Consider the following 23100-nt stretch of genomic DNA (forward strand, 5'->3'; position numbering starts at 1 on the left):
GACAATGCTATTTTCAACAATTAAATTTTGCGATTCTTGATTAAGGATTAATTAGATAGAATAGTTCTAAGCATGGGATATATACTTTGAAAACATGAATTCAACATTTAAGTATTTATCGTGCCGGTTACGTCTACGACAAATCAAAAATCGAAACAATCCATGCATCAATAAATATAAACCATACAAAATCTATCTAATAAATAAGAACGCAATAATCAAGAGCATATAATAGATGTAAATCAAAGAGAATAATCGTTCAGAATTTACTTGAAGAAAGCAAATTGTCAAGGGTTCTTCCATCACCCCTGACCAAAGGAATTAGCCCCCCTTACAAAAATCAGCCTCACCATTTTTTTTTTTCTTTTCGGAAACAGGGCATCCCCTGTTTCCTTTCTCTTTTTTTTTTTTTCTTTCCTTCCCAAATGGCTGGAGAGCCTCCTCTGTTCCTTCCTTCAACCGCAGCAGCCGGCCTCCTCTGTTCTTCCTCTTCTTCCCCCCAAAATGAGCCCACATGAACCGATCCCCCCTGTTCCTTTTTATACAATGAAAACCTCCCCAAATTTTGAATAATCTTCCAAGCAAATCAAAACGGACGCTGGAATCTGGGACTCAGATGCTGCGCTGGTGGGGAGGAAGATCCGGAAGCGCGTGAGAGCTGAAGATGAAGCTTGGACTGCTGGCGCTTGGGATTCGGATGACTGGATCGAACGCATGAGATGGGGCGTGGACGAGTGCTGGGATGAGCGGACGAACGGGATGAATGGGGCTGGGAGGTAATCGCGGCTGGATCCGGGCTGAGAACGGACGCGATGGAGGAGGCGGGCGGACGAAGGGGGCGTTGGTCGCGGGATCGTCCTGGCGAAGATGGAAAGACTCCCGGAAGGCAGAAGCGTGGACGCTGAAATTGTGCATGGGATGATGCTGGGAGGCTGCACGCGGACGGATCCAGGCTGAAAATTAGATCACGGATCCGGGAAGAAGGAGACCACCACGGACAGCTGGGTGTTGGGCTCGGGATGCTGAGTGGAAGCTCACGAATGGCTGGGGAAGGCTGACGATGCACGTGAGATGCGTGGGATTCTGATTATGTGGCCCGATTGAGAAGGATCCGGATCTCTTCCACGCGGGCGGACGCGGGGGATTGGACGTAGACGGCTATATCGTGATCTTCTTCAAATGGCTGTGCGAGATGAGACGAGAAGGAATCTGGACATGCTGCTGATCTCTTTCTTTATTTTGAATTCCAATGCAGAATTCCAATGCACTCAAGGGACTGTGACAAGTAGACAAGTGTTGCTCGGGTGCAAGTGTGTTTGACCAGGTTCAATTCTGCTCCAGTGTAATCAGACTTGAAGTCATGAATCATCCCAAATTGTACCAAATGCACATTTAAACTCTGATTTACGATAATCTGTGCCAAATAAAAATATAAAATTAATGTAGCACTTTTATCACTATTTGTTAGCAATAATATTAATTTAAGCAGCGTGTAGATCGCACTTTTGTGCTCTCATCACACCCCCCAACTGGCTTATTGCTAGTCTCTAGCTATTAACGAGCAAACGATAAAATGAGAGCGCAAAAGGTGTGGTAAAACCTATGACTTTTTATTGAAGCTAAAGATACAAAACAAAGATACATACCCACTTTCGTAGGGAATTACGATTGCACTTAGCACGTGCAACAAGCCGTTAAACCCCTAGGTTATCCTAGTGGACGAGTGTTGTCTCGTGAGGGTTTGCAGTAATGTTACCCACAAACATCATTCATAAAATGATATACAATGAAATCTAAGTCAATACACATGTGATATATATATTTTTCTCAAGCTTGGCAACTATCAAAGCAAGGGGAATACTAAAGTGTAGTATGCATAAACAGAATGACTTTCTTAGAGCACTAATACCTCCACCACAACATGGTACCGCTTGAATTTTAGGTGCACTACTCAAGTTCGCAAGTGTTTACTACAGTTTATTAGAACCTGATCTATCAAATTTTCAGAATATCACATGTTGTCTACATTCGTCAAGAATGGTTCGTATGTAAAGAAAGAGCTATCAATCCCAACTAAATATCCAAAGTACACAAAGGTCCAATACAATGGAGTCAAACCAGCCATTACCACATGTCACTGGGTTCAGCCCGACCAACCCTATTCATGCTTTTTTTTTTTTTTTTTTTTAAAGACATATGGTGATTACAATAGTCCAACCCCCTTAGGCTCTAGCAAGGTCCATGTAGCGAGTTTTCGGCCAATGACTCTTGATCCAGTTGGCTCAAGGCATTAGGTGAAAACACCCCTCGGGCTTAATTACTCGAACCAAACTACGCCACGAGGTTAGACTTGTCATCTCCTCATTTATTTATTTATTTTAAATTTTTTTTTTTCAAAATAGAGAAGGTAAACTGAACCATATAACGTGACTGCATCGTGACTATAGGTCAACCAAGGTCGGAACATAAGGCACTTAGGTGATCTAGCCAGGGTATTCAACCTCTATCTTTATGTGAAAACCAAATCATGAACCTTATAGTACAGACAAGGATACTCGTACTTCTTTTACAGATACGGCTTAATAAAAATGCATTAAACAAATATGAACTCCTGAGGCCTTCCTATAATCATTAAGTACATGTGCGGGGATCTAATAATAGGTCTCTGATCAGTCATAATATGCATATGTTCCTTGCCGTAATAGTTGCACAAACTCAATATGAAAATACATGTGCATTTGCTTAGAAAAGAATGCAAATTTTTTTTTTTTTTAATCAAAATACTTCCCTCCCCCCAACTTAAACATTGCATTGTCCTCAATGTAATAGATACAAAAAAGCTATAATGAAAGACAGTAGAGAAAATAATATTGAAGAGAAGAGGAATACCTTGAGCTATTGATATCCAGAAAATAAAACCTACAAAACTAGAAAAATAATCCTAACTAATATACACGTACCTTTGCCTTCATGCTCAGTCATAAGAAGGCTCCCCTAAGAAAAAGGAGTCCTCTTCATCTGCAAAATTCTCAAGAAAAGGTTTTAACCTGTGTCCATTTACCTTAAAAATTTTACCATCCCGTGGATTCTCAATCTCAACCGCCCCATGTGGAAAAACAGTTTTTATAATGTAAGGACCTGTCCATCTCGATCGCAACTTACCAGGAAACAGATGTAAGCGGAAATCATATAAAAGAACTTTTTGCAAAGGTTCAAAAGATTTTTTTAAAATTGATTTATCATGTAAGATCTTCATTCGTTCTTTGCAAATTTTAGCGTTGTCATAAGCATCTCTGCGAATCTCATTAAGCTCGTTTAATTGCAATTTTCTAGCTAGACCGGCATCTTGTAAATCAAAATTCAATTTTCTAATTGCCCAATACGATTTATGTTCTATTTCTACGGGCAAATGACACGCTTTTCCGTAGACTAGCCGGTAGGGAGACATGCCAAGATTGGTTTTGTATGCAGTACGATAAGCCCATAATGCATCTGATAGTTTCAAGGACCAATCTTTTCATGATGGGTTCACCGTTTTCTCTAAAATACGCTTGATCTCTCGATTGGCTAACTCTACCTGGCCACTGGTTTGCGGATGATATGGGGTAGCAATTCTATGGGTGACACCATATTTTTTCAATAAGGTTTCGAAAGGCTTATTACAAAAGTGTTTTCCACCGTCACTAATTATGATTTTAGGCATCCCAAATCGTGAAAAAATATTTTCTTTTAAAAACTTCAGGACAGGTTTGTGATCATTGGTCTTACAAGCAACAGCTTCTACCCATTTGGACACATATTCGACACCGACTAAAATGTACTCATATCCAAAAGATGGTGGGAATGGGCCCATAAAATCGATGCCCCAACAATCGAAAATTTCGATAATAGTAATGGGTTGAAGAGGCATCATTTGCCTACGAGTTAGACTTCCAATACGTTGACATGGATCACATGTTCTGCAGAACTCGTGGGCATCTTTGAACATAGTAGGCCAATAGAAACCACATTGCAAGACCTTTGCAACAGTTTTCTTAGAGGCAAAGTGTCCACCGCAAGCATCAGTGTGGCAGAAAGAAAGTACGCTTTGTATATCATGATCCGGTATGCATCGTCTAAAGATTTGATCATTGCAATATTTAAACAAATAGGGTTCGTCATAGTAATAATTCTTTACTTCGTGCAAGAAAATTTTTCTATCTGTCGACCCCCAATGCTCCGGCATCCGGCTTGTAACAAGAAAATTTACAATATCTGCATACCATGGTATACTAGAAAGTGCAAACAACTGCTCTTCAGGGAATGAGTCCTTGATGGAAAACTGTGGCACTGAATCATGAAAAACTAATCGTGATAAATGGTCAGCAACCACATTCTCTACTCCTTTTTTATCTTTGATAGTGATGTCAAATTCTTGGAGTAGAAGTATCCATCGTATTAAGCGTGGTTTGGCCTCTTTCTTATCCAACAAATATTTTAGTGCCGCATGGTCCGTGAAGATAACAATAGGAGCACCAAGGATATAAGAGCGAAATTTATCTAAGGCAAATACTACTGCAAGCAATTCCTTCTCGGTGGTAGTGTAATTCATTTGAGCATCGTTTAAGATTTTGCTTGCATAGTAAATGACATATGGTTTATTATCCTTGCGTTGTCCTAGGACAGCTCCTATCGCATAGTCGCTAGCGTCGCACATAATCTCTAAAGGTAATGACCAATCGGGTGGTCGAACGATGGGTGCAGTGCTAAGCATAGACTTTAACTTCTCGAATGCATCTTGGCAAGTTTCAGTCCAATTGAACGATGTATCAAGGGATAGGAGGTTACATAATGGTCGAGCTACGACACTAAAGTCCTTGATGAACCTCCTATAAAATCCGGCGTGACCCAAAAATGATCTAACATCTCTAACCGTCTTGGGTGCAGGTAGCTTAGCAATTAAATCAGTTTTAGCTCTATCTACTTCCATGCCCTTCGATGAAACAATATGTCCTAAGACAATTCCCTTTGGCACCATGAAGTGACATTTCTCCCAATTCAGTATCAAATTCTTTTCTATACATCGAGCTAAGACTGCTTGTAAATGTGACAGGCAATCATCAAATGAGTCGCCAAAAACGGAGAAATCGTCCATGAACACTTCCAAAAATTTTTCGTTCATGTTTTCAAAGATGCTGAGCATGCATCTTTGGAATGTTGCAGGTGCATTATACAACCCGAATGGCATTCGTCGGAAAGCAAATGTGCCAAAAGGACAAGTGAAGGTAGTCTTCTCTTGATCTTCCGGTGAAATTTCAATTTGATAATATCCCGAATAGCCATCGAGAAAACAATAGAAATCATGCCCTGCAACCCTCTCCAATACTTGGTCTACGAAGGGTAGAGGAAAGTGATCCTTTCGTGTGACTAAATTCAGCTTTCGGTAGTCAACACACATGCGCCAACTCGTCGGGACACGAGTTGGAACTAGTTCACCTTGTTCATTTTCTACTACCGTCAAACCCGATTTCTTAGGAACGACTTGAGTAGGGCTTACCCACTTGCTGTCGGAAATTGGGTAAATAATACCCACGTCAAGCAACTTGAGGACTTCTGCCTTAACCACATCTCTCATTGTAGGATTTAACCTTCGTTGCATTTGCCTTGTGGTTTTGGCATTGTCCTCCAAATATATCCGGTGTGTGCAAATTAAGGGGCTAATTCCCTTCAAATCGGCAATAGACCACCCTAAGGCTCCTTTATGATTCTTTAAAACATCAATTAATTTTCTTTCTTGGGTATGATCAAGTTCAGACGAGATAATTATAGGGTAAGTGTCCTCGGGTCCAAGAAAGGCATACTTGAGTTCCTTCGGTAAGGGTTTCAATTCAAGCTTGGGTGCTTGCTCATGGGATAATACTATTTTCACCTCTCGAGGCGACAACCTCTCAAATTCTCGTACTTTTGGTCTCCACCCATTGACCATCTTGATATCCAGATTATCCACAATAGGTGTGACTGACAAATCATCATCATCGGTTCCATTAGGACACCAATCAATTAAGCTATCATTGAATGGGTCGTTAATTGCTTTAGCTAACAAATAATCTTCTGCGATGGTTTCAACCCAATCAACCTCCTTACTCTCTTCGGGATCATTGGGTTGTTTGCACACATTAAAAATGTTCAATTCTAAGGTCATGTTACCAAAAGAAAGTTTCATGACGCCATTCCTACAATTAATCAATGCATTAGAAGTTGCAAGGAATGGACGTCCTAAAATGACCGGAATCTGAGACTGTGAATTCGAAGCCGGATGTGTGTCCAATACAATAAAATCGACAGGAAAGTAGAACTTGTCTACTTGGACTAATACATCCTCGATAATCCTCCTTGGAATTTTAACTGACCTGTCAGCTAATTGCAAAGTGACGGAGGTTGGCTTCAACTCACCTAAACCAAGTTGCTCATATACAGAATATGGTAATAAATTCACACTCGCCCCTAAATCTAACAATGCTCGCTCTATCCTAAAGTCACCTATGATGCATGAGATGGTTGGGCAACCTGGATCTTTATATTTAGGGAGAATGTTGTGCTGCAATATAGCACTCACATTTTCAGTTAAAAATGCCTTCTTCTTAACATTTAATCGGCGTTTGACAGTACACAAGTCCTTCAAAAATTTGGCATATGAGGGTACTTGTTTGATTGCATCAAGAAGAGGTATGTTGATCTTTACTTGTTTAAAAAGCTCAAGAATTTCAGAATTAGGTTCGAGATTTTGCAACGGCTTTAACCGTTGTGGAAAAGATGGAGGAAAAGGACATTCAACTTTCTTAGTAGAAGTTGGGACCTCAACTTCTTCTTTGTCCCTTTCATCGGCATTGGGAGCATCAGAATTAGAAGTGACCTGCGGTCTCAATGGGATGGTCTGATTAATGACTTTTCCATTACGCAAAGTCATGATGCTCTTTGCATGTTCTGTATGCGAACTAGAAGGAGCCGTATTATTACTACCGTGCACTTGTGGGTTAGGTTGGGGTTGAGCTGGAAGCTTACCCTTCTCTTGGGTACTTAGGACGGTAGTCAACATTGACAATTGGTTCCTTATATCTTCAAAATTTCGAGTATTTTGAGCATTGATATTAGCTTGACCTTGTAGAAAAGTTTGTATGGATTGCAAGGTATCCTCGATATTTGGCTTTTGAGAAGGTGATGGTGCATAAGTAGGATGTACAGGTGGAGGAGCTGAATGGTGTGACTGTTGAGGATGATCATTTCTCCACCTAAAATTTGGATGATTCTTCCAACCAGGGTTATAGGTATTCGAGTATGGATCGTTATAAGGCTTTTGGTAGGAGTTCATAGCATTTGCTTGATCGTGCAAGACTTCTTTGAATGCCGGTATGGTGGGACAATCTGTAGTAGTATGACCCGACATATCGCAGATACCACAACACTCGTTTCTAAGCTCTATAGTTTTGATAGGCTCAGCCTTCCTAAGCTCAATTTCTTCTACCTTCCTAGTGAGGGCTGCCATTTTAGCATGAAGATCATCCTCAGTTCTGAGGTTGTAAAGGCCTCCCTGTACAGAGCTAGTAGGCTTAGGCAAAGACTTGTTGTTTCTATCCCCGTTATCCCAAAGTTGGGCAGTCTCAGCAAGGGAATCCAAATACTCCCATGCCTCATCAGGTTGTTTTTCTAAAAATCTACCATTGCACATGGTCTCTACAAACTGTTTCAACTGTGGAGATAAACCTTCATAAAAGAAGCTAATGGTTCTCCAAGTTTCGAATCCGTGATGAGGGCATGAGAGAAGAAGGTCTTTAAATCTTTTCCAACATTCATAAAATGTTTCATTATCTTTTTGTTGGAAATTGCTGATATTTCTTTTCAAAAAGTTGGTCCTTTGTGTGGGGAAGAACTTCTTTAAAAATTCTCTCTGCATATCTTGCCAATTTCTTATTGATCTAGGTCGCAAAGAGTTTAGCCATGTTTTGGCCTTATCCTTTAGAGAGAAAGGAAACAATGTCAACTTGAGGACATCCTCGGTGACGTTTGGCACTCTAAATGTAATGCTCAATTCTTCAAAATCCTTTAAATGAAGATACGGACTTTTGGACTCTAACCCATGAAACTTGGGCAGCAATTGGATTACCCCTGGTTTGATGTCAAAATGTCCTACATTATCAGAAAAAATTATGCAGGAAGGTTGACTAGTCCTAGCCGGTTGTAGGTATTGTCTTAGAGTCATAACATGGGGTTCTCGTTCTCGATTGTGGTGACTCCCCGCATCTTCATTTAGATCAGCCATCTCACAAGGTGTGAGATATTGCGAAGGAATTTCAGAGGTATGTCCAAAGGGATGATCTAAAGTTGTACGACTTAATCGACCGGTGTCGTCCCTATTCCACTTTAACATGCAAAATAATTCCCTCTCTTTTTTTTTCTTTTTTTCTTTTTTTTTAAATAAAAAAATAAATATAAGTACCAACTAAAGATACCCTAAAACGACATCCTAAAACAAAAATCCTATTCACAATCAAACATGCAACAAAACATTACACCTCAATTTCTAATGTTTTTCTTAAATTTCTAGACAGCTCCTAACTGGTTTGAAGAGGGCACCTAAGCCTCCAATCCGGTCTAATGAACCGAGTTGACCAGGTAAGCTCCCAGGTAAGTGGAGGGGTCACGATGCATTCGCAAAGGTCCCACTTAAAACCCACTTGCCTCGAACAGATGAACTGTCTCCCTTATAGGGACAAAGCTTGCCTAGACATCAACTAAGCCACAAAGCGAAATTGGTGCAACTTTCGGTGGTCTTCGTCCTATTGAGCTCGAATGTCCTTAGGGGCCAACGTCTAGTTGATTTTAGTTAAGCTTAGGATATTTATGCACTGGGGTGATTTTTGGGCTAAGGACGAGTGATGAAATCCCGACCTTATCTTTTTAAATGGGTTCTGCCCTTAAAATATTTTATGCTGATGCCTTATACTATATGCAACAATCAAGAGATTTTTTTTTAATATTTTATGACATGACATTAAATTTCATTGAATAGGTGATCAAGCAAATTATTTATTTATTTATTTATTTTTTTTAAATTTTATGAGTTGAAGTCTGAAATTTGAAATTTGAATTCTGAAATTTGAAATTTAAAATTTGAAATTTTAGGTTTTCCCTCTTTTTTTTTTGGAATAATCACCTTTGATCTTTTCTTAAAGTTTTTTTTTTTCAATTTTCAATTAGCAACAAGGGTTAATGAGATATAATAACAATAAAATTCTGATTCTAAAAAAATTAAATGCAGAAAATTCAAAACAGACAGCAGCAAGGTTTCGTATTAATCTAATGGTCTTAAAAATCTCAGAATGTCAATCAGACCGTTCAGATTATTGAAAAATGTCTCGTGCACCAGCTGACCAAATTTGAGTCCAATCAGACAGCTAATTTCTATGATATCAGAGTTTGATGCAAACTGTGCAGGGAATTAAAAATAGTAGTAAAGATGCAATTTTTTTTTTCAAAAGAAAAATACTAACTACTAAGGTAAAAATTAAATCTAAAATTATACTAATAACTCAGCCGTTTCCCGGCAACGGCGCCAAAAACTTGGTGCAAAAATAAAACTGCTCTCCCAAGTGTAGGAGAATCGCACAAGTAGTAAAACTCGGAAATCCGAGGTCGAATCCTCAGGGAACGGTATAGGTATTATCAGCGTATTTTAGATGTAATTTTTAGTTGATTTTCAGAAATCAAAAGTAGAGAATAATCGGTAATTAAACAAAGTTCAAGAATATAGATAAGCTAGGGATCGGGATTCCCCCTTGACAATGCTATTTTCAACAATTAAATTTTGCGATTCTTGATTAAGGATTAATTAGATAGAATAGTTCTAAGCATGGGATATATACTTTGAAAACATGAATTCAACATTTAAGTATTTATCGTGCCGGTTACGTCTACGACAAATCAAAAATCGAAACAATCCATGCATCAATAAATATAAACCATACAAAATCTATCTAATAAATAAGAACGCAATAATCAAGAGCATATAATAGATGTAAATCAAAGAGAATAATCATTCAGAATTTACTTGAAGAAAGCAAATTGTCAAGGGTTCTTCCATCACCCCTGACCAAAGGAATTAGCCCCCCATTACAAAAATCAGCCTCACCATTTTTTTTATTCTTTTCGGAAACAGGGCATCCCCTGTTTCCTTTCTCTTTTTTTTTTTTTCTTTCCTTCCCAAATGGCTGGAGAGCCTCCTCTGTTCCTTCCTTCAACCGCAGCAGCCGGCCTCCTCTGTTCTTCCTCTTCTTCCCCCCAAAATGAGCCCACATGAACCGATCCCCCCTGTTCCTTTTTATACAATGAAAAGCTTGGACTGCTGGCGCTTGGGATTCGGATGACTGGATCGAACGCATGAGATGGGGCGTGGACGAGTGCTGGGATGAGCGGACGAACGGGATGAATGGGGCTGGGAGGTAATCGCGGCTGGATCCGGGCTGAGAACGGACGCGATGGAGGAGGCGGGCGGACGAAGGGGGCGTTGGTCGCGGGATCGTCCTGGCGAAGATGGAAAGACTCCCGGAAGGCAGAAGCGTGGACGCTGAAATTGTGCATGGGATGATGCTGGGAGGCTGCACGCGGACGGATCAAGGCTGAAAATTAGATCACGGATCCGGGAAGAAGGAGACCACCACGGACAGCTGGGTGTTGGGCTCGGGATGCTGAGTGGAAGCTCACGAATGGCTGGGGAAGGCTGACGATGCACGTGAGATGCGTGGGATTCTGATTATGTGGCCCGATTGAGAAGGATCCGGATCTCTTCCACGCGGGCGGACGCGGGGGATTGGACGTAGACGGCTATATCGTGATCTTCTTCAAATGGCTGTGCGAGATGAGACGAGAAGGAATCTGGACATGCTGCTGATCTCTTTCTTTATTTTGAATTCCAATGCAGAATTCCAATGCACTCAAGGGACTGTGACAAGTAGACAAGTGTTGCTCGGGTGCAAGTGTGTTTGACCAGGTTCAATTCTGCTCCAGTGTAATCAGACTTGAAGTCATGAATTATCCCAAATTGTACCAAATGCACATTTAAACTCTGATTTACGATAATCTGTGCCAAATAAAAATATAAAATTAATGTAGCACTTTAATCACTATTTGTTGTTAGCAATAATATTAATTTAAGCAGCGTGTAGATCGCACTTTTGTGCTCTCATCACATGGACAGGGCGCATTTGGCATGGGCGATTGCAGCGGTGGTTGCCCGAAGTTTGGGCCGTCGCGTGCCGGCGGAGTGGATGGCACGCTATCTTCAACGTCGTGGTAAGTTGGGATACGAAGTAATTCTGATGGTAGAGGGCCTTACGACATTTCGTTTCCAAAACGGCGCCAATCGGGATGCGGCGCTGGGTGGGGGACCGTGGGTGGTGGCCGGTCAGCTCATAGCGATGGAGGCATGGAGGCCGGATTTTGTGCCAGGCATTGACATGGTGAGCCGCACTGTGGTTTGGCTCCGCCTCCCATGCCTCCCCCTGGAGTTCTGGGAAAAAGGACTCCTTGTTCTACATAGCTGCTGTGGCTGGTAAGCCGTTGGAACTCGACGGTATGTCTGACCAGCAGGTGGCATTATCGTTTCTTAAAGGCTTGGTGAGTGTTTTATTGTCATCTTCCATAAATGCAACCAACAGGTGGTCATGGTGATATTAAAGGGGAGTGAACCCCTGTGGGTCTTTCTAGCAGCCTATGTAAGCACAGACTACAGGAAGAGGACGGTGTTGTGGGGTGAGGCCACTAGTTTGATTCAGCAGGGTCCCCCCCGCCACCCCCCCGGCTTCTCATTTGGTCCATCGATAGATGGATCCAGTGGTTTCCAGACTTCCTTGTGCAGCATCTACTTCGGATAGCCTTTGACCACTACCCACTTTTAGTGAGTATTTCGCACCCTATCCTGGTTCACAGTCCATTTCGCTTTGAGTAGGTCTGGCTTGCCTACCCACAGTCGTGGGAGGTGGTACGGAAGGCTTGGCAGATGTCGGTACGAGGGGATGTCATGTACAGGGTCACCCGGAAGCTTGAGTTTATGAGGCACTGATTGCTCAGATGGAACAGGGAGGAGGTGGGGAACATCTTCAGAAGAGTGGAGGAGGTAGAGGTGGCCATTTCTAGACTGCAGACTCAGGAAGAATATCATGGTGAGTTAACGGATGGAGAGCAGGCGGAACTCAGAGGTATGCTATCTAGGCACCACTCACTTCTGAGGCAACAAAAGGTTTTTTGACGGTAGAAGTCTCGCATCCAGTGGATCAGAGAAGGTGATTGGAATACAAGATTCTTTCATCAATCAACCATTATCCGGAGGCAGAAGAATAGGGTGAGCAGAATCAGGGATACAAACGGATAGATGACTGAGGATCCGGACACCATCAGACAGGTACTACAACAGTTCTTTTAGTTTAAATGGACAGATTTCGGTGGAGGCACAGGAGGGGGAGCAGTGCCAGCACCAGAGGTGAGGGTCTCCGAGGCAGAGAATGCAGGGTTGTTTAGTCCAGTGATGCAGGCAGAGGTCCAGGAGGCCATTTGGTCCTAAGGTGAGGACAGGGCCCCGGGATCAGATGACTTCCCACCAGTATTCTACAGGAGGTATTGGCACATCGTCGGACATGAGGTATCAACAGCTATCCAGCAGTTCTTCTCTTTGGCTACAATGCCAGATGATTGGAAGAGGACTTTCGTCACATTGATTCCTAAGAGGTAGGACCCTTTGGAGCCCAGTCACTTCCGACCGATCAGTCTGTGCACCACTCTCTACAAGGTTGTGGCGAAGATTCTAGTCAAGAGGATGCAGAGTATCTTGCCTAGGCTTGTATGCCCGGAGCAGGGAGATTTTGTTGGAGGTCGGTCCATCTCGAATAATGTACTCATCGCGCAGGAGTTTATGTCTGACCTTCAGAGGGCGCCAGGGAGGAGTCTTATCGGTGTCAAGTTGGATATGGAGAGAACATATGATAGGATGAGATGGAATTTTTTGGCTCAGTCGTTAGAGGGTTTGGTTTCAACCCCCTTTGGATTAGGTGGATTCAGAATTGTATCCTCGCCCCATCTTTTGCATTATTGGTGAACGGCTCCCCATCTCGGTTTTTTGTGTCATCGGTGGGCTTGAGACAGGGATGCCCACTATCACCGTTACTTTTCATTTTGGGTGCGGATTGTCTATCTAGGGCACTCCGGTTAGTCACGGAGAGATAGGAGGTAGCAGCATATAAGTCTGCACCGAGAGCGTCTCCGATCTCTCATCTATTGTTCGTGGATGATTGCTTGTTGTTAGCCCGGATGATGAGGAGATCAGCCCTGGCATTGAGGAGGGTGTTGGAGGAGTATTGTGGGGCCTCATGTCAGGAGGTCAATCCACCCTTTTGCAGCAATAAAGGATGGTTCATTTGTACCAAAATGCTTATAAAAATGTTAGTAGTACGTTCCCCATACTTCAAGCACAGTTCATGGGCAATAACGCACAAAGTGATACGAATGCAAAAAGTAATGCGTGAGAGGAACATGCACATGGATTGCAGTACGAAGATAGGAATGTGCCATTTGGGCTCATTTGGAGATCTTACAAATTTTTAAGCCGATTATGTGACTAACCATAGGTTGTCATGTAAAGCTTGAACAATCGATGTCCTGCAATATATCATTGATAGTCCCCACAAAACACAAAAGTTGCTCATCTACACCAACTACTTATTTATGGTTAGGGAACAACTCTTGAGGTCTTATTTGTGCCATTTGACAAGCATTTTTTCTTGGCACAAAGCAATACAATAAATTCTTTCTCATTTTGATGGGCAACAACTCTTGCATGCACATCTAATGAATGTATAGTCACACTAATGAAGAAAATCCTAAGAATATAGCATATGATACAACTTGGACATGAGAATATGATTATAATACAAATGGGATGTCAAGAGAGTAGTTTACACTCGTAATAAAATTTAATGATCTGAGTTGCAAATTGAAAATTCAAATTATCATTTATGATGTAAAAGGCTTATAATGTTTTGGTATAAAAAATCATATGTTTTGAAGGCTGCTTGGATATATCTAGTCTCAAAGTAACCAAATTGTATTGTATTATTAGGATTATATAGTTGAGAGAGATTAGTGCATGGCCAAAAAAGTTTTCAAAAATATTATTTTCTTATGCATGGGCATTTTAGACCTTGAAAATATTTAATAGTTTATATTTTATTGTGTAAATTGAATGGTTGGAAGGTGTTATCTAAAGGTGTGATATTTGTTACATAGGCATTTTAGACCTTGTATAGCACATTTAACGATTTATATTTTATTATGTAAATAGAATGATTGAAAGGTGTGATAATTAGTTATCAAGCAAATTACACGTGTCCGAGAAGCACGTGCATGATTTATGAGTGGGATATGTGGCTTATTAACATATCAACATGTGTATAACCCTAAACAACTCGGTAGTGGGATTAGGCCCTTACCTATATATTGCATTCTCGGGGATCCTCCTTGTAAGTTCTTTTGCAACTTTCTTACGCTGCATCTCTACCCCTTTCAACTCTTCTTTTGTTTTTTGAGAGCCGTATTTTATTTAGGCATCAAAGGGTCCCTCCACCGGACATGCTTCGACAGATGGACTTCTTTTTTCTTATTATTTCAAATCAAAGCCAGCGTCAGAGCGATGGTCGAAGCAGTGCCTCCGCCATCCAATGCTGATTTGGAAGAGCTCTACATCAGGATTATCACCAATAGAGTGCAACAACCATCGAATCATCGCTGCGGAGGTATGCCACCCCATCAAATCTTTTCAATCCAAATGGTGGATGAACTGAGATCTCCAACAACCCATTAACTCGACATCTACATTGGGCCAGTTCCCAACGGTAATAGATTGGCACTAAAGGAAGGTTTCTGATCTCATCTTTGGAGGTCTAATCAATCAAGCCGGTGACATACAACCATGAAGTCATGGAGAATGCAAGTGGCGGCCACACCTGCCCAACAAGATGCATTGTTGGAGTCTGATGGCTCTTTGCAGAGCCCTCGAAGGGTTCCTTCTCCACAGGAGCCACAGCCAGACCCACAGGAGCCATAGCCAAGCCCATCAATCACCGTTAAGCAGTTCTGTTTGCTTATGTTCAGACATTGACCACCACTGTCCAAAACCTACAGTAAAGTGCTTCTAACCACCACCAATAGTAGCAATTGCATGTGCAATAGCTGTTGCGACAGACTCACGCACCAGGAGACCAGGGGCCTGGTACAGTTGAGTCATCATTCCCATCCTTGGAGTTAAGGATGGGCTCGATATAGTCATTACTCGCCCACGGAGCACAGTACAAGAGAGAAGGCCCCGATCCCTAAGCTCACAGTCCCGGGAGGGATCAATGCCATGATATTCGTCCCATCACTAACTAGAGAGAATTTTCAGGAGGAAGGTCGATCTCGACCATACGAGAAAATGGATCGACGCCTTGAGGCTTTGAGAGCTCACAATGTTGAGCTCGAGGATGATGTCGACAACAAACTCTCCGTTATGGGCGATGATTATGGATGAACCCTTTTCTCCTTGTTTCAAGATGCCCTCACTGGAGATCTATGATGGGACTACTGATCTCTTAGACCATTTAGAGACTTTTAGAGCCCTCATGATGCTCCAAGAGGCCACCAACGTAGTTCTCTTCTGAGCTTTCTTAGCTACTCTCCAAAAGACAGCTTGACTGTGGTACATTTGGCTGCAACCAAACTTGATTCACTCCTTCGAGCAATTAAACCGATTACTTATGGTACACTTTATCAGCGTCCACTGGCAGAGGAAAGATTTAGAGTGTCTATTCCTATTGCGCAACAGGATGGAAAGTCCCTCTAGGACTATGTTAACTGTTTCAACGCAGCGGCTCTAGAAGTGCATGACTTGAACCACTCGGTCGTGGTCTTTGCATTGAAACACTGGCTGAAGACTTCTCAGTTTCTCTTTTTTCTTGAGAAGAGGTTCCCCATAAGCCATTTGGAACTCCCTGCCAAGTTGAGAAATATACAGATGTAGAAAAAGCTATGATATCTCTGCAAGAGTCAGCCAGGAACAAGCCTAGGAAAAAAAAGAGTAAACAGACTCAAAAGGACAAGGACGAGCCCAGGAGGAAGCAAACGATGGACCACCAAAGTCTCCATTGTCCGAGGAGTCCAACTCAACAGTTCGAGAGGTACACGCCTCTTAATACTCCTCGAATATAGATCTTAGTGAAGATAAAGGATCGAGGCTATGTAAATCGCCTCAAAAGATGAAGAAAGCCGCCAAGAAGGATAAAGATAAATTCTGCAAGTTCCATCAAAACTTCAGCTAGAATACCAAAGATTGCCAGTAGCTCAAGAATGAGATCAAGGCCCTCATCTAGCGAGGATACCTCGGTCCCTTTGTTGACCACCCACAAGATCGGAACAATACTAGTCAGGAGTTGCCTGTGCCTGAGCAGGAGATTGACAATTGACCAACGACGGACATCATCAACACTATCTCGTGTGGTCCAATAGCTGGTTGAATGATCTTGTCCATGCAAAGGAACTACACTCTACTCAAGCAAAAAGTTTAGATCTGAAAATGTAGAGGACGGGCAAGGTGATATCCTTCTCGTATCGACATCGAGGGCGTCCAAACTGCACATGATGACACTATTGTAGTTTTCTTAATCGTCGGTAATTATGATATAAAACGTATTTTAGTAGAAATGTAAGCTCGACGGATGTATTGTTTTATGAGGTTTTATGCAAGATGAATATGCCTACTGACCAATTGAAGAGGATAAACTCACCTTTGATTGGATTTTTAGGAGACCCAATCTCTGTAGAAAGAGTTATCTCCCTCCTGGTCATCCTTAGTTGGGCTCCGAGGCAAACAACCATGATGCTTGATTTTTTGGTCGTGAAAATATCCTTGGCATATAACACCATTTTGGATCGACCCAGATTGAACACCCTTCGTGCTACAGTGTCCACCTACCATCTTCTCATGAGGTTCTCAATCAGACACGATACGGAAGAAGTTCGAGGTGACCAAACACTAGCTCGATAGTGTTGTGTGGCCACTTTATGAGGGAAGAAGCCTATGGAGCGCATCACATTAAAGGCTTTGATGCTTGGGATGAGCAAAAGCAGAAGTAGAGGGGATTCACCCTATAGAGGAAACAGCCACTGATGAGGAGGTGGACAAGCTCTCGGCTTCATCCGAGAAGTCACCTACCCTAGTAGATAGTGAATGTCGTCCTTATGAAGAAAGCTAATAGAAAGTGGCAGGTGTGTGTTGACTTTACAGACCTTAACAAGGTCTATCCTAAAGATAGCTTTCCATTATTAGGATCAACCATCTCATGGATGCAACATCGGGGCATTGGATGCTAAGCTTCATGGACGTATTCTCGGGCTACAATCAAATATAGATAGCACCTAAGGATGAAGAAAAAATATCTTCATCACTGATAAAGAACTCTATTGCTCCAAAATCATGCCATTCAGACTAAAAATGTCAGAGCCATGTAGTAACGCTTGGTCAACAAGATCTTCAAGCACTAGATTTGTCACAACATAGAGGTCTATATTGACGATATGCTAGTAAAAAGTAAGGAGATTGAACAACACGTGGCCGACCTACAGGAGGTATTTGCTGCCCTGCGAAAGTACTGTATGAAGCTCAATTTGAGCAAGTGCGCTTTTGGAGTCACTATGGAAAAGCACCTCAGGTTCTTGGTTACTCATCATGGGATTGAAACCCATCCAGAAAAGATTTATGCAGTGATGGAAATGATACCTCCAAGGATGAAGAAGGATTGCGACACTAGGCAGCTTCATTACAAGATCGGCTGAGAAATGCTTGCTTTTCTTTAAAGCACTAAGGTAGATCAAAAATTTCTAATGGTCCAAGGAGTGCCGAGATTCCTTTGACCAACTCAAGTAGTACCTCAGCTCACAACCCCTCCTCACTAAGCTAAGCCTGGGAGGAAGAAGGAGTGCAAAAACCCATATATTACAAAAGTCGAGTCCTCCTCAATGCAAAGACATGATATTCCAAACTTGATAAGATGGCTTATGCTCTTATCATCTTGGTCGAAAGACTCTAATCATATTTTTTGGCACACTCCATCACAGTGCCGACTGACCAGCCCATGGCGACAAGTTATGCAAAAGCAGGATATGTTAGCAAGGTTGACCAAGCGGGTGATTGAGCTCGAAAATTTTGACATCCATTTTTGTCCCCGACCAGCTACCAATGGCCAAGTGTTGGTGGATTTCCTCATAAAATGCACCATCCCTAAGGAAGAAAGTATGGAAGAACCTCAAGAACAACTCGAGCTAGAAGATGTCTGGATATTACATGTCGACAGATCTTCCAACTCAAATGAGAGCGAAGCTAGGCTAATCCTCACCAGCCTTGATGGAGTTGTGGCGGAGTACGCACTGCAGTTCAACTTCAGAGTTTTCAATAATGAAGCTGAGTATGAGGCCCTCCTTACTGGCCTCAAGCTTGCGAGAGAACTCGATGTTCGACACTTAAAGGTCTTCAGCGACTTCCAGTTGGTCATTGGGCACATCCAACAAGACTTCGAGACAAGAAAACCCATGATGGCCAAGTACCTCTGAAAGGTCTAGTATATTTTCTCATCCTTCGACAAAATTAAGGTACAGCAAATCCCGAGATCTTAGAATGACCAAGTTGTTTTAATATCCATGCTCGCCACATTGGAATGCATAAATTTGGGAAAATCGACCAACCTGGAAGTCCTTGAGATGCCCGACATAGAGGAAGGCTCTAGCTCGGTCCTACAAGCCGATCTTGAACCAAGCTAGATCGACCCCCTGGTTGATTACCTCTAAGATGGAAAACTTTCGGATCGAAGAGAAGCTCAGGGACTCAAATCTCAGGTAGCTCGCTACATCCTCTTACAAGGGATATTGTATAAAAGGTTATTCACCGTATCTCTCCTCAGATGCCTTCGACCTTTTGAGATGGACTATGCCCTTTGGCAGGTTCACGAGGAAATCTATGGCAACCATCTAGGGGGTAGAGCCTTATCGTACAAGGTTATGCAGTAAGATTACTACTTGTTAACCATTCAAAAGGATGCTGCTAACTTCATGAAGAGGTATGATTAGTGACACGACATGCAAACATCCAACAGTAGCTGGCGGCACCACTCATGCCGATCAGCGCCCCTAGCCTTTCATATAATGGGTGATAAACATTCTCAAGCCTTTCCTACCAGCAATCGGGCAGAGAAAGTTTCTCATAGTGGCCATTGACTATTTCACTAAGTAGGTCAAGGCCGATCCATTGGCCTAGATCATCGAGAACAACACCCCGACAAAAAATGAGAAAAATAGGAAAAGGAATCGAAACAACAAACCAAGGATCACCCATTGGTTATATGCCTTGTTACTTCTCCCAGACAAAAGGAAAGAAAAAAAGATGAAAGAGAACAACAAGAAGCAGGAATCGAAACAAGAAACCAAGAAGGCCTAATAGAAGTTTACAGTGAAGAAGCATCGACAGAAAAATAGGAGAACAAACAACAACGACGATGATGAAGAAGAACCTTCGCCGAGAATGGAGAAAAAAAAGAATTTCGGGGGTGGAGCACTGGTTCACCCTTGACCACTCTCACGAGATTGGGTGCAGAAACTTTGAAGTGAAGATGAAGCACAGGCCATAGGCATTATATAGAGCCTCTGGTGGTCTGAATCGATGTAGCCATTCAAGTAGCTGGTCTAATCTCGATCACGTGTTGACCAAATGTTCGATTCTAAACTGTTCTAGGATTGTTACTAGCAAAGCATCCAATCATTACCCCCAAAAATCTTGCCACTAATAATACCACTTCGGGAAGAATAGATGCTAGCACGCAATCATTAACGCCATCTCTAGAAGGTTTTCAAAGCTAACAAGATAGCTCAGCTAATCGGCTTCGTAGCTCGCCTCGGCTGGTCAATTTTATTCGAGGAAAACTGCTTCCTTCACCTGAGCCGATCAAGTTACATCGGCCTTGGAAGTAGGGGACAAATGACATATCTCTGAATCAATCTTAGTTGACAAGGCAAATCGACCAATAAAAGATTGCCACCTAGATGTAGGCTGACTATTCAAAACTTGCGACGTGGCCAACCCAGAAGACTCATGGAGAGTCCTTTGTATTTCAAACTCTCCCCCCCAACTAGCAACAACTCGGCCATGATCGCTAATGTTTCCTAAAAAATATAATACTTGAGCAAATCTCCATGATTCAGAAGTGCAGATATGATTTATTGGTGAGATACGTTCATGTGAACTAGCATATAGCTTCAAACTACTTGGCAGCAAGCTCCATTCCTATCCCATATATTGTGTTTCTTGAGACCCTCCAGGTAAGTTCTCTTTCGACTCTCTTACGGTATCTCTCTGCTCCTTTCAGGCCTCCTCCTCGACTTAGGTATCAGAGAGTTCCTTACCGAACATACTCCAATAGGTGGACTTTTTTATTTTTTTGTTTCAGGTTGGAGCCAATGTCAGAGCGACAATCGAAATAGTTCCTCTGCCATCCATCGCCGACTTGGAAGCACTCGGCATTAGGATCATCACCGATTGAGGCAAGCGGCCATTGGGTCATAACCACAGAGGTGAATCGAGATCTCCGACGACCTTGTTAACTCAGCTCCTAGGTCGAACTGATTCCTAGCGGCAATACCAACCATCCTAAGTAGAAAACCGAAAGACCATGATTTACATTGACGTGGTATACCAATCAGCTTCCAAACTAAAAGACAATGGCTAAAACCAAGTACGCACTCCATAAGGACCACATTGAGTTGGAAAGCGTGCAAAGAGTGATTTGAGCTAGCACCTCACGAAAACTCCAAAATAATAACATCTCAGAACAGTTCTGATATGATGGTACTTTGAGAAGATCAATCGATGCATTAAAACTCTATTCTAGATATCTTGTCTTCGATCAAGATGATGATACAACGTCTATCACCTGAACTAAGATTCGGTTTGGCCTCAGAAATGGGGGGCAAATGATGGGAGAAATATTGGACATCTTGACCTTGGCTTAGACCGACCTTCTTCACCTTGGTATTAACCAAGGTGAACTACTTCGATGAAAACCAATGTGTCATCTACTTGTGCTAATAAAGACCAGCAGTTATGGCGATATTGCAGCCAATGTATGAACAGCGTAATTGCCACCGCGTGCTGCTCAGGTGGGATGATTACTACGTTATTAACATGCAACTAATCATTACCATACAGTTAAGACACGTCACGCCAAATAAGATAACAAGATCAGCATACTACCCTATATAAAGGGGTGGCCCGAGGATCCTCAAGTAAATTCATTTTTTGAGATTCCACTTCATAAATTTTCTCCCTTTTATACTGTTGTTTTACTATTCTGACTTAAACATCGGAGGATCTCCATCAAAAATCTTTCGGCAAGCGGACTTCCTGCAGATTGGCCTCGGCGACATTCAGCTTATTTTTACCTCAGCCACATCCGACCTTACTTCTCTTCGGTTCATACCAACCTCCGAGTATGCCAAGCAGCCGCTGATCTCGGTGCAGAATTTAGTGGCAACACCTTCATCTTCATGTCACAATATAGAGGGAAGGCACTCTTCTGGCTTCGCGAGAGATAAAGAACACTCCTTCTAGTAATAACTCGGATCGGGCAAAGCGGGAAGCTAGGGCTGGCTGCTTAACCTTTTCACTACAGTCATCGTTAATAAATGCTCGTTAATTTTGCTTCTTTCCGGAAATTCATCAGGCGCCATTCGTACCTCGAGTAAATAATGCTCGTTAACAAATGACATTCTAGCTTCCGATGAACTCACACTAAAATATACAAGTGCACCGGGGGGACCTAAGCACCGAAATCTCCCTTTCTCTGTGCCCCGCATCATTTTGACTCTCCTTTACTCAGAATGACTGCTACAAAGAAAAGATGTTTCTTTCAGCTCCTCTTTTTTTAGTGTTTCTTGTCTTGAGCAGTGCTAAACCTACAGCTTCTTTTCGGCAGGGCCTGGGTATGGCTTCCTTTATAATGTGGGTCAAGCGGAGAGCTTTGAGTTGAGGCACAAAATTCATGCAGGCAGTTATTGTCTGCGCGTGTAGATCTAGCATGCTCTTTTTCACTTTATTTGCATGACATGAATAATTATTTAGTGGGCATGTTTAAGGAACAAGAGGGGACAAGCTTGGGCGTCTCATCAAACAACCATGTTGGAAAGAGATCTAAATAGAACAGTAGGATGAAAAGAAAACCAGTCCCCTGCCCTCTCTCAAAAGGAGTTCCCACTATCTCTGTCCACCTCTGGTGGCCCAAAAGCTCCACCCTGGACATCATGAAACCCCCACGCTTTAGTGGTGGGCATAGCGCCCAAAAGCCTCAAAAGTTCAGCTCCCATCCATCACACTCTTTCCTCTCAGGAGGAAAGAAAAAGGGGAAAAGATAAAAAATGGGGCCACCCCCACCACCCCCACCACCATCTTTTGCTAGATTCCAGCAGCACTCGTCCTAAGATTCGCTCCCCGACCGCTCTTACCTCACGAGATAACGACCCCTTCCATATCTACCTATGATCTATATAAAGGCTTTTCTTTCCTTTCTTTTTATAAATAGCCCTCTTTCTACTGATATCACCTTATCACCTAACCCTCTCAACGACAGATACCTATCCCTATTGTTTAATCTAGTTTTCTTATCACAATCCACTAAGCACTTTTAATAATTAGCATATAAAATCTTCGTTACTTTTGAATATTAATTATTTGGCCGTTCATCGCTTCAAGGATTGTTGGATAACGTTAACAGAATACCTATCCATTGTAAGCATTGGATTGGAACAAAATATCGATCAATTGTTATATAGTTGTAACCATGCATGGAATAGAAGGTCTCTATGGTTGCAATGACATCATCTTGGACACTCTATACATACTCATTCTTAGAAATAATAATGTAAGGGCAATCTAGACATTAATATTTTTTCAATTCTTATGATTATTTGTCATCACTAAACTACCAACTCCAATGAACCCTCTCT

At 42.2% G+C, this 23100-nt stretch overlaps 1 protein-coding gene and 1 non-coding gene across 2 annotated transcripts; both read left to right on the top strand.

Moving 5' to 3' along the window:
* Positions 1 to 7775: 7775 nt before the first annotated feature.
* On the top strand, positions 7776 to 7884 carry LOC149751236 (small nucleolar RNA R71). Its single transcript, XR_016398588.1, has one exon. It is a non-coding gene; the product is annotated as a small nucleolar RNA R71 (small nucleolar RNA).
* A 10317-nt stretch (positions 7885 to 18201) lies between these two features.
* LOC149751237 (uncharacterized) lies at positions 18202 to 18663 on the top strand. Its single transcript, XM_089927413.1, has one exon. It carries the CDS (start codon positions 18202 to 18204, stop codon positions 18661 to 18663), a length of 462 nt encoding a protein of 153 aa, XP_089783539.1.
* The last annotated feature ends 4437 nt before the right edge of the window (positions 18664 to 23100 follow it).

The sequence above is a fragment of the Phoenix dactylifera genome, chromosome 15 (genome assembly GCF_051530095.1).
Source record: "Phoenix dactylifera cultivar Ajwa chromosome 15, Ajwa_hap1_PhDact_Kaust_v1.1, whole genome shotgun sequence".
Lineage (NCBI taxonomy): Eukaryota > Viridiplantae > Streptophyta > Magnoliopsida > Arecales > Arecaceae > Phoenix > Phoenix dactylifera.